Source organism: Oryctolagus cuniculus, chromosome 7 (assembly GCF_051225735.1).
Source record: "Oryctolagus cuniculus isolate XC-2025 breed Fujian yellow rabbit chromosome 7, ASM5122573v1, whole genome shotgun sequence".
In the NCBI taxonomy this organism is placed as follows: Eukaryota; Metazoa; Chordata; class Mammalia; order Lagomorpha; family Leporidae; genus Oryctolagus; species Oryctolagus cuniculus.
Genome location: NC_142873.1, coordinates 37,418,600 through 37,431,682, shown reverse-complemented (window position 1 = coordinate 37,431,682; position 13,083 = coordinate 37,418,600). Strand labels below are relative to the sequence as shown.

Sequence of the window (13,083 nt, the reverse complement as noted above, 5' to 3'; positions counted from 1 at the left end):
CCGCTGCAGTCTGGTGTCACATTCTCCTAAGTGGCGCGTCCTCTAGCTCGTGGCTGCGGGGGTCATGTGTTGCATCTGCAACTTTCACGCCGAGCCACAGCTTCCTTCTTCCTTTTGTAGAATTTCTACTGCAGATTTCTCTTCAGCTCTCCCCTGGGAATGCACTCCTCTATTTTTTTGCTGCTATTTTCCCCTACTCCGAAGCAGTACATCCTTTCCCTATAGTGCCATCTTGGAAAGTATTCCAGAATTATCTTAGACATGTACATGATGCCAGACTAGGTATTTGAATATATCAATACTCTGTTTTTACTTCTTTGCCTGGCCTTTTTGCTGTTATGCATGGTCCTACAAAGGAATTAAGATTTGCTTCAGGGTAACATGTAGCATGCATGTGTGCAACATCTTTTAACTTGCTTCATGATTTTTATTTTCAGCATTCTGGAACAGGATTCCAAGAGAATGAAACCTGGTGTGAACCCTGCAAACCAGAGGAGGCATCTTCTAGAATTTTCAGCTAAAGAAGTACAAGACACATCAGATGGTATCATCCAGAAAAACAGCTACAGGTTAGATGGCGTGTATCTATTGGTGTTTTCATTTTAATGAAAGCAGAACAGAGAATTTGCTAGTATAACTTTATATCTACACTGCTCATATATAGTTTTGACTAGTAGAGCAAATCCTGAGGTCGTTAATAAATTACTTCTATGATCAATTCTAAGAATAAATGTACTTTAAAACTTTCCCCAGTTTTAGGATTCTTACAGTAAGGTTATTTTGAAATCTCAGTCTGTGTGTATTATTCTTATTTTACCTATCAAAGTAATAATTGATTACATATTTTTTCCATCTTGGAAATGTGTGGCATATAAATACTATGACTATATACTATCAGCCAAAGTGCAACACTTTTTTTTTTTTTTTTTGACAGGCAGAGTAGACAGTGAGAGAGAGAGAGAGAGACAGAGAGAAAGGTCTTCCTTTTGCCGCTGGTTCACCCTCCAATGGCCGCTGCGGTCGGCGCGCTGTGGCCGGTGCGCTGCGGCCGGCGCACCGCGCTGATCCGATGGCAGGAGCCAGGTACTTATCCTGGTCTCCCATGGGGTGCAGGGCCCAAAAGAAGGACAGCTAACGGTAGTAGTAGTCACATCAGGACATTAGACATTAGTTGGGACTGTCTTGGATAAATGAGAAAGCAACTCTTTATTCCAGAAATTTACAACGCTAGCTTGCTGGCACTGTCCTTTACTTTAGTGCTTTATTTGCTGTCATTTTTTTCTATCAATATAGAATGACTTGCAAGCAGCCTAGAACTCTGCCCATCTTTGAGTTAGTGTGGGTCTGATTGTCTCCAGATTGCATGTTGGCTTAGATTTTTCTCTTTCCTTTCTCATTTATCTCCATGCAGCCCCTATCCTGTATTTCTCCTAACATTTTTTTCTTTTCTTTGTGGCTGATAGAACAAAACCAGTTAGCAGAGATGTGCAAAAATCATTACGAGAGTGTGTCACATGGAAAGAAAATTAGAACTCAGAAATAACATTTTCAAAAGCAATTTTGGGTGTGTGTGTTGTGGCACAGTGGGTTAAGCTGCTGCCTAGGACATCCACATCCCAAATCAGAGAGCTGATTTAAGTCCTGACTATTCCACTTCCCATGTAGCTTCCTGCTAATGTGCCTGGGAAGGCAGCAAATGATGGCCCAAGTAATTGAGTCCTTGCCACCCATGTGGGAGACCTGGGAAGGTTTCCAGGCTCCCGGTCTTCAGCCTGACCTATCCCCGGCTGTTGTGGGCCACTGGGGAGTGAACCAGTAAATCTCTCTCTCTCTGTATGGCTTTCAAATAAATAAAGAAGTGTTAGACTTTTCTGACTATATAGCATTTGTATTTTTTTAGTAAGTATGCAATCATGATTTTTTAAATGATCATGTGATAGGTCTTTGTTTTTGAGTTTTTTTAGTGTGCCCGTCAGCTTCTTCCTGTGAATTTATTTATGAGACAGGCAGAAAGCAACAGAGCAAGCTTCCACATGTTGGTTCACTCCCCAGATGTGTTGTGACAGTAGGTCTCCCACAGGTGCCAGGAACATAGTTCCCTGAGCTATCACTGCTGATTCCCAAGGTCTGCATTAGCGGGAAGCTGGAGTCAAGGGCCAGAGATGAGATTCAATCCCAAGTACTCCCGTGTGGGACACAGGCATTTTAACTGGAATCTTTGCTGCTAGGCGAAATGCCTGCTCCTCAAATTCTAATCCTCAACTCAGATTTTACTTCCTTCCTACGTCACACTCTGGATACGCATTCACATTACCTAGAACAGTGTGATTAGGAACGTATACTTTTTTTTTACACCAATGGAGTAACTAATTAATTTCATCCTGTGTTTCATTAATGATTCAGATTCCACCAGCTTTTTAACTTAAATTTTTTTCCTGACAAGTACTTTATGTCTAACCCTACCCCTGTATTTTCCCTTTGCCCCTGCCTGCCACACACACACCTGTTTTGGGGAGACTATCCAGTTTTGTTATCACAGAATTATAAATGACCACACAGCTTTACTTCTGGTCACATAATACTGGCTTTACTGTCAAACAGTTGGTCTGCCCCCCCGTTTGTCCCATTACCATCACCTGCTTTCTGCCAGGAATAGTGTCTGCATGCCTTGAGCAAAGTCACACTGGAGACACAAACCATGTGTTGTCATTTTTATTTCTGGTTTCTGATACATATTGATTTCTCAAAAAATGGTGTCTGTATAAACATGAATTACCATGCTATCTCTGTAGAAAATCAGAAAATGACATTGTTGATATGGTTTTTACTTTGTTATGGTTTATTACTTTATTCTCTCTTGGAGTATGTTCTATTTAGTATATTTTTATTTCCATGAAAAGTGAGTATAGTGAGGATTCCCATATTGCAAGCTTCTTGGGAATTTAAGATGCAAAGAAACAAATGTTTGCCTGTATGTTTCAGTTATGATCATTCTGTTTCGAATGACAAAGCCCTGATGGTGCTCTCTGAAGAACCACTCCTTTATATTCCCCCACCTCCTTGTCAGCCTCTGATCAACACAACAGAGTCGCTCAGGTGAGTGCCTCTAGACTGCTGCAGAAAAAGCTAAGTGGGTTCTCGTATTTAGTTTTGGAACCTAGAAAAATATTGTGGAGATTAACCATGTGGCTGAGATCATCTCTGACTTACTTAGCAATCATTGTCCAGTTTGCTGACCAACCTGATAGAGGTGCTGATGAATCTATTTATGTGTTAGTTGCATTCTTAAGTGTGTCTTATTTGAAAGCTACAAAATGAAATTAACATAAAAATTCAGGGTAGATGCGAGGCTTGCAGTTGGTGACATTTCATAGCAGAAAGTACCTTTTTCTTCAAATTAAGAAGAGAATGTGAGAATGTGTGATTCTGGAGACACGTTCCCATTAGTACCCCATTTGTGCACCCTTCTTTATCCACTTTTCCCTTAAAAATTTGCCGTGATTTTAAATCCCATCCTTGAGCCTCAAACACTGCTTCTGTTTCTTTGTGACATGTAATAACCAACTAGAGTTAAATAAGCGCAGTCTGACATCTTCACAGTCTCTAAGGTGTAAGGAAAATAAAGGAAAGATATATTTGAAGTAGCCATTTTTAAATTTCCACTGCTGAAGATTTTGAATTGTTTTTTTCCTCTGGGCAGTTGAGTTCACTGTTTTCTTTCTCTCTAAAGAGCATGGTTTCAAAGGCTTTAATGCATTCTTTTTTTTTTTTTTTTTTTTTTTTTTTTTTTTTTTTTTGTTACAAGTGCTATGACTTCTTAAGTTCCCTCCAGTGTCTCAGATGTTCATGTATACATAGTCCAAGAGCAAAAACAGGAAATAAGTTTTTTGTGTGTGGGGGAAAAAAACCCTTGCTTTCAATATTTATGTTTGGCAGATATTTAGCTGTAGATTTCTTTGAATTTTAAATTCATGATTTAGGAGGCTACCCAATAAAATATGAAAGTCTCATTAAAATCAGCTTAACATTAAGTGTCTTAGCATTTTCAAATAAAATAGCAATATTGAGTGGCCAGTGCTGTGGCGCAGTGGATTAAGCCACAGCCTGCAGTGCCAACATCCCATATGGGTACCAGTTCAAGTCCTGGCTGCTCCACTTCCAATCCAGCTCCCTGCTAATGTGCCTGGGAAAGCAGTGGAAGATGGCCCAAGTCCCTGGGCCCCTGCACCCATGTGGGAGACCCAGAGGAATTTTCTGGCTCCTGGCTTTGGCCTGGCCCTACCCCAGCTATTACAGACATTTCAGGAATTAACAAATGGATGGAAATCTGGAAATCTCTCTCTCTCTCCTTGTCTTTTCTGTAACTCTGCCTTTCAAATATATATATATATATATATATATATATATATATATTTAAAGATCTATTGACTTATTTGAAAGGCAGAGTTACAAAGAGGCAGAGACAGAGACAGAGAGAGAGAGAGAGGTCTTCCATCTGCTGGTTCACCCCCCAAATGGCCACAAAGGCCAGAGCTGCGCCAATCCAAAGCCAGGAGCCAGGAGTTTTTCCGGGTTTGCCATGTGGGTGCAGGGGCCCAAGGACTTGGACCATCTTCTGCTGGTTTCCCAGGCCATAGTAGAGAACTGGATAGGAAGTGTAGCATCCAGGACTCGAACCAGCACCCATATGGGATGCTGGCACTGCAGATGGCGGCTTTACCTGCCAAGCCACAGCACCAGCCCCTAAAATATATATATATTTTAAAAAGCAGTATTGAATCATCAGGCACTTAGAATGCTCTTTGAAGGAATGATTTAATTCGCTTCAAACTAAGAAGTGAGACACTTATTTCCATGAAATATGTTTAACTAATTAGCCTATATTATAGGTTAAATCATGAACTTCGAGGCTGGGTTCATAGACATGAAGTAGAAAGGACCAAGTCAAGAAGAATGACAAATCATCAACAGAAAACCCGTATTCTTCAGGTTTGTTTCTTTCAACAATGTTTAGCATATTCATTGGAAGGCTTCCCCCAAGAAGAGTTATCATTGAGAGCTTTATCATGGCTTATTCATATTTAGGCATGAAGATCTTTGTGTTTAATTCAGTGATTAGGATCTGGTTTTATTATGGACCTTTCATAATTCTTAGAAACTTGTCCTTGGTAATGTAATTATTGTAGACAAACATAAGTTGTTGTATGTTTAGTAATAACTTGTTTGGCTTTGCCATAAAACTTGTGGTGCTTAGACTCAGATATTGGGCTGTTTCTTTAAACTTTTTGTGAAATGCCCTAAATGTGTTAATCTCCATAAGATACATCTCTTGGCCTAGAATGTGACCTAAAAAGTGATAATTTCTATATATTCTATTTATTTAATTACTTGAACTTAATATGTCAGAATTTTCATGAAAAACCTGTGTGAATACTTCAGTGAAAGCTTAGTAAGTGTGGAATGAGTTAGTTGGAAAGATCTTCATACACTGCCATTATATTGCATTAAATCTGTTTTTCCCTTCCAGGGTGCTCTGGAACAGGGCTCCAATTCTCAGCTGATGGCTGTCCAATACACAGAAACCACTAGTATCAGGTAAGAAATTGTGGAATTTAAAATAGAGTATTTACATTAGTCCACACAACAATACTATTTCTGAGCAGCCAGAGTAAAGTTAGATAATTTCAGGTCAACTCTCCTATGACTCTTAAATATAGATTTAGTCAGAATGCTTTTAATTGAACATTTTGCTAAGAAAATCTTACATAGCTGTTTTCCTTGATTTGTATAATATTTGATAAAGCTAGGGGAAGGGAATATTATTATTATTATTATTTTAAGATTTTATTTTATTTATTTGAGAGAGTTACAGTGAGAGGCAGAGACATAGAGAGAGGTCTTCCATCCGCTGGTTCACTCCCCAGATGACCCCATCGGCAGGAGCTGCACTGATCTGAAGCCAGGAGCCAGGAGCTTCTTTCAGGTCTCCCACGTGGGTGCAGGGGCCCAAGCAATTGGGCCAAATTCTACTGCTATCCCAGGCTGTAACAGAGAGCTGGGTTGGAAGAGGAGCAGCAGGGACTAGAACTGGCACCCATATGGGATGCCAGCACTGTTAGGCCAGGGCATTAACCCATTGTGCCACAGTGCCAGCCCTGGGAATATTATTTTTAGCTACTCTAATCCAGGTGTCTTGCTGAGTGCTTTACATGAATTTTATCTTTAAATGCATATCATAAGTTGAAGTGTATTTTAAAAAAATATTTACTTATTTATTTGAAAGAATTACACAGAGAGAGAAAGAGAAGCAGAGAGAGAGAGAGAGAGAGAGAGAGAGAAAGGTCTTCATCAGCTGGTTCACTCACCAATTGGCCTCAACAGCCGGAGCTGTGCCGATCTGAAGCCAGGAGCCAAGAGCTTCTTCTGTGTCTCCCACATGGGTGCAGGGGCCCAAGCACTTGGGCCATCTTCTACTGCTTTCCCAAGCCATAACAGAGAGCTAGATCAGAAGTGGAACAGCTGGGTCTCGAACCAGCGCCCATATGGGATACCAACACTGTAGGTGGTGGCTTTACCTGCTATACCACAGTGCCAGCCCAAGAAGTGTATTTTTTTTAAGATTTTTTAAAATTTATTTATTTGAAAACAGAGAGAGAGAGAGAGAGAGAGAGAGAGAGAGAAAGCAAGAAATCTTCCATCTGCTCGCTTCCCAGATGGCTACAATGGCCAAGACTGGGCCAGGCTGAAGCCAGGAGCCAGGAGCTTCATCCAGGTCTCCTACATGGGTACAAGGGCCCAAGCACTTAGCCTATCTTCTGCTGCTTTCTCAGGTGTATTAGTAGGGAGCTGGATTGGAAATTGAACAGATGGGACTCGAACCAGCATCCTTATCAGATGCCAGCATTGAAGGTGATTACTTAACCTGCTGTGCCCAGTGCTGGCACCTTAAGTGTGTTTTATATATGGAAAAACTGATGAAGCCATTCTTTTTTTTGTAATTTTCAGAGTCATAGAACAAAGGCAGAATCACAATTCAGATCCTACCTATTTAACTTAAAATGCATTTTTTACTATATATTACAGATTTTGAAAAATTTCAAAGATAGTTCTATACCTAGAGCATTAAATGTCTTCAAGACGTGTCTAATTGAAAGGAAAGATATTGTGGGAGGCAGTATAGTTTTAGAGGTAAGATGATAGCTTTAGAAGGAGGCAGAGTTCAAATCACAACTCTGCTACTTGCTATGTGGGCTCAAGAAAGTTAATCCTATAATTCATGTTTCCTCATCCACAAAATTTGACTGCACAGAGCTGATACAATGGTTAAATTAGATAATATATTTGAAGCACTTAGCATGGTGGTGGGCATATGTAAGTGTCCCCAAAATGGTAAATGGTAATGTTGTGATAAGAGTGACAACAGTGCCACCAAAGTGAAAGTTAAGTCTCCAATTCTATCTGTAGCTCTGACACAGATTTACAGTTCATTAGTTAATACTAACAACATTTACTCAGAGTCTACTATGTGCCAGTGTTTTTGGCACTGAGGAAAAAAATATGTATATAAGAAAAATCTAAGTTTAAATTGCTTTATTCATGATCATATCAGTTGATAATTTTTATTAAATGACAATGAGTAACATATCAGTAGTTGTGAATGTTTAAACCTAAGATTATTTTAATCCTATTGAAATGGATAATTCAAATATATTTATATTGGAACTAATAATTTTCTGTTAACCAAAGTATTTCAATTACTATTGATTTATTTTATTTTTTTTTTATTTTTATTTATTTATTTATTTTTTGACAGGCAGAGTGGACAGTGAGAGAGAGAGACAGAGAGAAAGGTCTTCCTTTGCCGTTGGTTCACCCTCCAATGGCCGCCGCGGCCGGCGCGCTGCGGCCGGCGCACCGCGCTGATCCGATGGCAGGAGCCAGGAGCCAGGTGCTTATCCTGGTCTCCCATGGGGTGCAGGGCCCAAGCACCTGGGCCATCCTCCACTGCACTCCCTGGCCACAGCAGAGGGCTGGCCTGGAAGAGGGGCAACCGGGACAGAATCCGGCGCCCCGACCGGGACTAGAACCCGGTGTGCCGGCGCCGCTAGGCGGAGGATTAGCCTAGTGAGCCGCGGCGCCGGCCCACTATTGATTTATTTTAAAAATATATTTATCAACTTTTTGCTGCATGACTATAGTGATATAGTGGTTGTATAGTAGTTACAATTTTTTAAAAAGTTTATTTATTTGAGAGAGAAGTACATGTGAGTTCTTATCTGCTGTTTTGCTCCCCAAGTGCCTACAATGACTGGGCTGGGTCAAGGTTGAAGCCAGGAGCTGGGAATTCAATCCAGCCCTCCCACTTGGTGGCAGGAACACAATTACTTGCAGCATCACCACTGCTTCCCAGGGTCTGCTTTAACAGGAAGCTGGAGTCAGGAGCTAGAGGCAGGCAGCACACCGAGGCACCCCAATAGGGAATCCTAACCAGCTTCTTAACTTCTGGGCCAAGATTCGCCTCTAAAATGTTCTTAACCCATTATGTCCGGTTGTCCTATACATAAGCTATCTGTAAAAAATATAAATTGAGCGATAAATATATTGCTTATGGTAACTTTGAAATAAATATGTTTTAGAGTTCTATTCTTTTGAGGAAAGTAATAGGGGAATGGTTAGAACATCTGAAAATATTTTTAAATTCATTGTGAAAATGGCATAAACTTTACTGACTAGTTACTTTGCTAAATGTTCAACTGAGTACAAGATTATGTATGTAGGGGCTGGCACTGTGGCGCAGTAGGTAAATCCTCCGCCTGCAGTGCTGGCATCCCATATGAGCGCCGTTTCTAGTCCCAGCTGCTCCTCTTCCAATCCAGCTCTCTGCTGTGGCCTGGGAAAGCAGTAGAAGATGGCCCAAGTCCTTGGGCCCCTGCACCCACATGGGAGACCGGGAAGAATCACCTGGCTCCTGGCTTTGGATCGGCGCAGCTTTGGCTGTTGTGGACATTTGAGGAGTGAACCAACAGACGGAAGACTTCTCTCTCTGTCCCTGTCACTATTGTAACTCTACCTCTCGAATAAATAAATAAAATCTTAAAAAAAAAGATTATGTATGTAACTGATATGTACTATAGAAAATGCATTCATGAAAGTATTTCTAGAACTAGGTTGTCATTTGATTTCAAGGAGTGTACTGTATTTCAAATAACCAGTGTTCAGAAATGGCTGTTGTATAAATAAGACACTGGGACAATATATACTGCATAGGAATGTGTAGGGTACTGCACTACTGCCTGACAGATTCTAACATGTTGCTCCTTGTGGTTATTTTGTGACCTCTGTGCTTAGGAGTGAGGTAGTTCTACAAATGCTAGAAATGATAGAGAATCCACAGTCACACTCTTTTTCTCAGCAATCTATGCACTTGTTGTGACTTTGTTGGTACACCTTCGAAATTGGATTCTGGAGCTGCAGGCCCCACGAAGGAAAACAGAATAAACAAGTGTCCTGTGAAACTGATGAAAAAATAAGCAAGAGGGCTGTATGACTACAAATTCAATACAAATAATGAAATTCTTATTGTAAAATGGTTAGATAACAAGCGTGTTATTGTTGAACAAACTACAATGCAGTGGAACCACTTGGCAAAGTGGTGGTGTGGATAAACACTATTGGCATCATGGTGCAGTAAATTAAACAGCCACTAGTAACCTTGGCCTCCCAAATCAGAGTGCTGGTTGGAGTCTTGGCTGCTCTGCTTCCTATCCAAGTTCTAATGCTAATAAGCTTAGGAAGGCAGTGGAAGATAGCCCATGTGGCTGATGAGGCTGGAGTGCCTGGTTCCTGGCTTAGCCCTGGCTGTTGTGGCCATGTGGGGAATAAACAGTGCATGGAAGACCTGTTTCTATCTCTGCTTCTACCTCCTCATCTCTCTGTTACTCTGCCTTTCAAAGAAAGAAATCTTTTAAAACTTTCCACTCCTATTAGAGGTAAAAAATGGTTTTGTCTTCTGGTCACTCAAATAATTGAAATGTGTATTGTAAATGCATGGATTATTCACAATTTGTGAATAAAGACAAGAAAGACCTTACAAATTTTTTGAATTTCAAAAGAGACATCTGCTTAGCATACCTAAAATTATGCAAATGAGAAACTATGAGGAAGAAAGTGTAACACTCCCAGACTTAATACCGTCCAAATGCTATCAGATTTAACATGAGAAGCCATATTATTTTCAAACCAAAAATGATGAAGTCGAAACAAACCATATAATATAAAGCTGACAACATAGTGTCAAAAATGTAATGTAACCCTTTGTTTAAAGTGTTTTGCTCCTTTCCACCAAAAATAATTGAATAGATCATGAAAATATATTGTGGAGTGTATGAAAGGGTATATCATATTTGCCCAATTTATTTATAGGAAACATTATATATATGTAAAAGATCCTGTATTATCCCTATGTTCCATTTATAAGACAACCTTTATTTTCATTCTTAATGATAACAAAGGATATAAAAGCTCCAGGTTGCAATCTCTAACCTATTTTAATATACCTGTATCAATTTCATTTAAATATTTGCAGAATTAAAAACTTGAGGCTTAATGGGGTAATGAATTGATCAATCCTTAATCATGGATCTATATCTTATTCATAGATTCTGTATTTGCTAATCTACTTACTTGCTAAAATTTATTTATAAGCACAACATCAATTCTCATGGCACTTTTGTGGTCATTTGCAAACATATTCAGATGCTCCTGGGTGATGCTGAACAAGGGGATATTCCTGCTTTGTTGTTTTTTGTGTTATTGACAAGGTCACCACATTTGTTCACGTTTGTGCTTTTTGTTGGTAATTTTGCTGTTTAAAATGGCACCCAGGCATGTTGCTACAGTGCTGTCCAGCAATCCCAAATGCTTAAAGGCTACAGATACATCATGGAGAAAATACGTGGGTTAGCTAAATTTCATTCAGGCATGAGTTACGGTGGTGTTGTTTGTGTGCTTAGTGTTAATGAATAAATTAAATATATATTAAAGGTATCTTTTGGGAGAAACACACTTTTTTTTTTTTTTTTTTTTGACAGGCAGAGTGGACAGTGAGAGAGAGAGAGAGAGAAAGGGAGAAACACACTTTTAAAAGGGCTACATATTAACTGGTCAAGAAAAATATTGTAACCAGAAGACCAAACCTGTGTTTCCCATAGGAAAATGATCAGGACTCACTAATTCAGTGTTGGCAGTCTTTTGAGAACATAACTACCACAAATAACAAGAATTGACTATCCAAAATATTATAATCAGAAATAGTTTAGTGAGCAAATGGAAGTATTTCAAAGGAAATCTTATGACTCATTTCTATTTGGATCACTTTTGTTCACCTCTTATGTTTTATTGATATATAAAAGTTTTCTCTCTGGAGAAAAGTAAAGTATTGTAGGATCCTCTTAACTTTCTTGATGTTGGCTTATTGTGCTCAACACTAAATGATCATGAAAATATGGTTTTAGGGGCTGGCACTGTGGCACAGCAGGTTAAAGCCCTGGCCTGAAGTGCTGGCATCCCATATGGGCGCTGGTTCTAGTCCCGGCTGCTCCTCTTCCGATCCAGCTCTCTGCTACGGCCTGGGAAAGCCGTAGAAGATAGCCCAAGTCCTTGGGCTCCTGCACTCATGTGGGAGACCCGGAAGAAGCTCCTGGCTCCTGGCTTTGGGTCGGCACAGCTCCGGCCGTTGTGGTCGAATGAACCATTCTCTCACATTGTGGAGAATGAACCAGCGGATAGAAGACCTCTCTCTCTCTGTCTCTACCTCTCTCTGTAACTCTTTCAAATAAAAAAAAATAAAATAAATATTTAGAAAAAAATATAGTTTTAATTTTATCAAGTCACCTCCATGGTACTTTTTTTTTTTTTTTTTTTTTTTTTTGAGACAGAATTAGAAGGAGAAACAGAGAAAGGTCTTTCATCTATTGGTTCACTTCCCAAATGGCTGCAATGGCCAGAGCTAGCCACTCTGAAGTCAGGAGCCAGGAGCTTCTTCTGGGTCTTCCATGTAGGCGCAGGGGCCCACACACTTGGGCCATCTTCTACTGCTGGATCAGAAGAGGAGCAGCCCGGAATAGGACATATGGAATGCCAGTGCTGCAGGTGGAGGCTTAGCCTACTAGCCACAGCACATGCCCCTCCATGGTGCTTTTAATGTCAATGGCCAACTATTGTTGAGTGACTCCTTCAGAACAGGACTCATGTTTGTCACATGATGTATAAAACATATTCAGTGCCAGTAACAATCCTGGAAGGTTTATATGGTTTGCCTCATTTTCATGATGAGAAACTGAGATTGCTCAGAAAGTTTAATTTCCCCAAAAAATATGCATTTGAGGAGTGGAGCAGGAATTCAAAACCAAGTCTATTTCTAAATCCTCAGCTCAGTTTTACCTTCACACAGCCTCATAGCCAAGGGCACTTTTTTTTTTTTTTAAGATTTTTATTGTATTTATTTGAAAGGGTTACAGAAAGAGGTAGAGACATAGAGAAAGAGGTCTTCCGTTGGCTAGAGCTGAGCCAATCCAAAGCCAGGAGCCAGGAGCTTCTTGCATGTCTCCCACATGGTTGCAGGGGCCCAAGCACTTAGGCCGTCCTCCACTGTTTTCCCAGGTACATTAGCAGGGAGGTGGATTGGAACTAGAGCAGCTGTGACTGAAACTGGCAGCCACATGGGATGCTGGCACTGCAGGCTGGGGCTTTAAGCCAAGGGCACTTTAACATACAAGGGGTCTGTGCATTTGAGAGATCTTTTAAAAAGCCCATGAGAAATATATCTATATATATTTCATTATATAGATGTGTGTGTGTGTGTGTGTATATATATATATATATAATATGAAAAAATCATGCATGGATTGCAAAATTTTTCACTTTAATACTTTACCTTTTTCTTACTTCAGTGGGAACTCTGGGAGTGAGCTACAAGTGTATTATGCTTCACCAAGAAGTTATCAAGACTTTTTTGAAGCCATCCGCAGAAGGGGAGACACATTTTATGTTGTGTCATTTCGACGGGTAAGTTCATGTTGAAAG

At 40.1% G+C, this 13,083-nt stretch overlaps 1 protein-coding gene across 3 annotated transcripts in view; it reads left to right on the top strand.

Moving 5' to 3' along the window:
- ATF6 (activating transcription factor 6) overlaps positions 1 to 13,083 on the top strand; it is a 221,715-nt gene that overhangs the window by 83,330 nt on the left and 125,302 nt on the right. For all 3 annotated transcript variants that reach the window (XM_089299668.1, XM_008265536.5, XM_089299669.1), the window contains 5 exons: positions 438 to 569; positions 2,983 to 3,096; positions 4,890 to 4,989; positions 5,528 to 5,595; positions 12,951 to 13,065. In XM_089299668.1, coding sequence (XP_089155794.1) covers positions 438 to 569; positions 2,983 to 3,096; positions 4,890 to 4,989; positions 5,528 to 5,595; positions 12,951 to 13,065 — 529 coding nt within the window. The remainder of the gene's footprint in view (positions 1 to 437; positions 570 to 2,982; positions 3,097 to 4,889; positions 4,990 to 5,527; positions 5,596 to 12,950; positions 13,066 to 13,083) is intronic.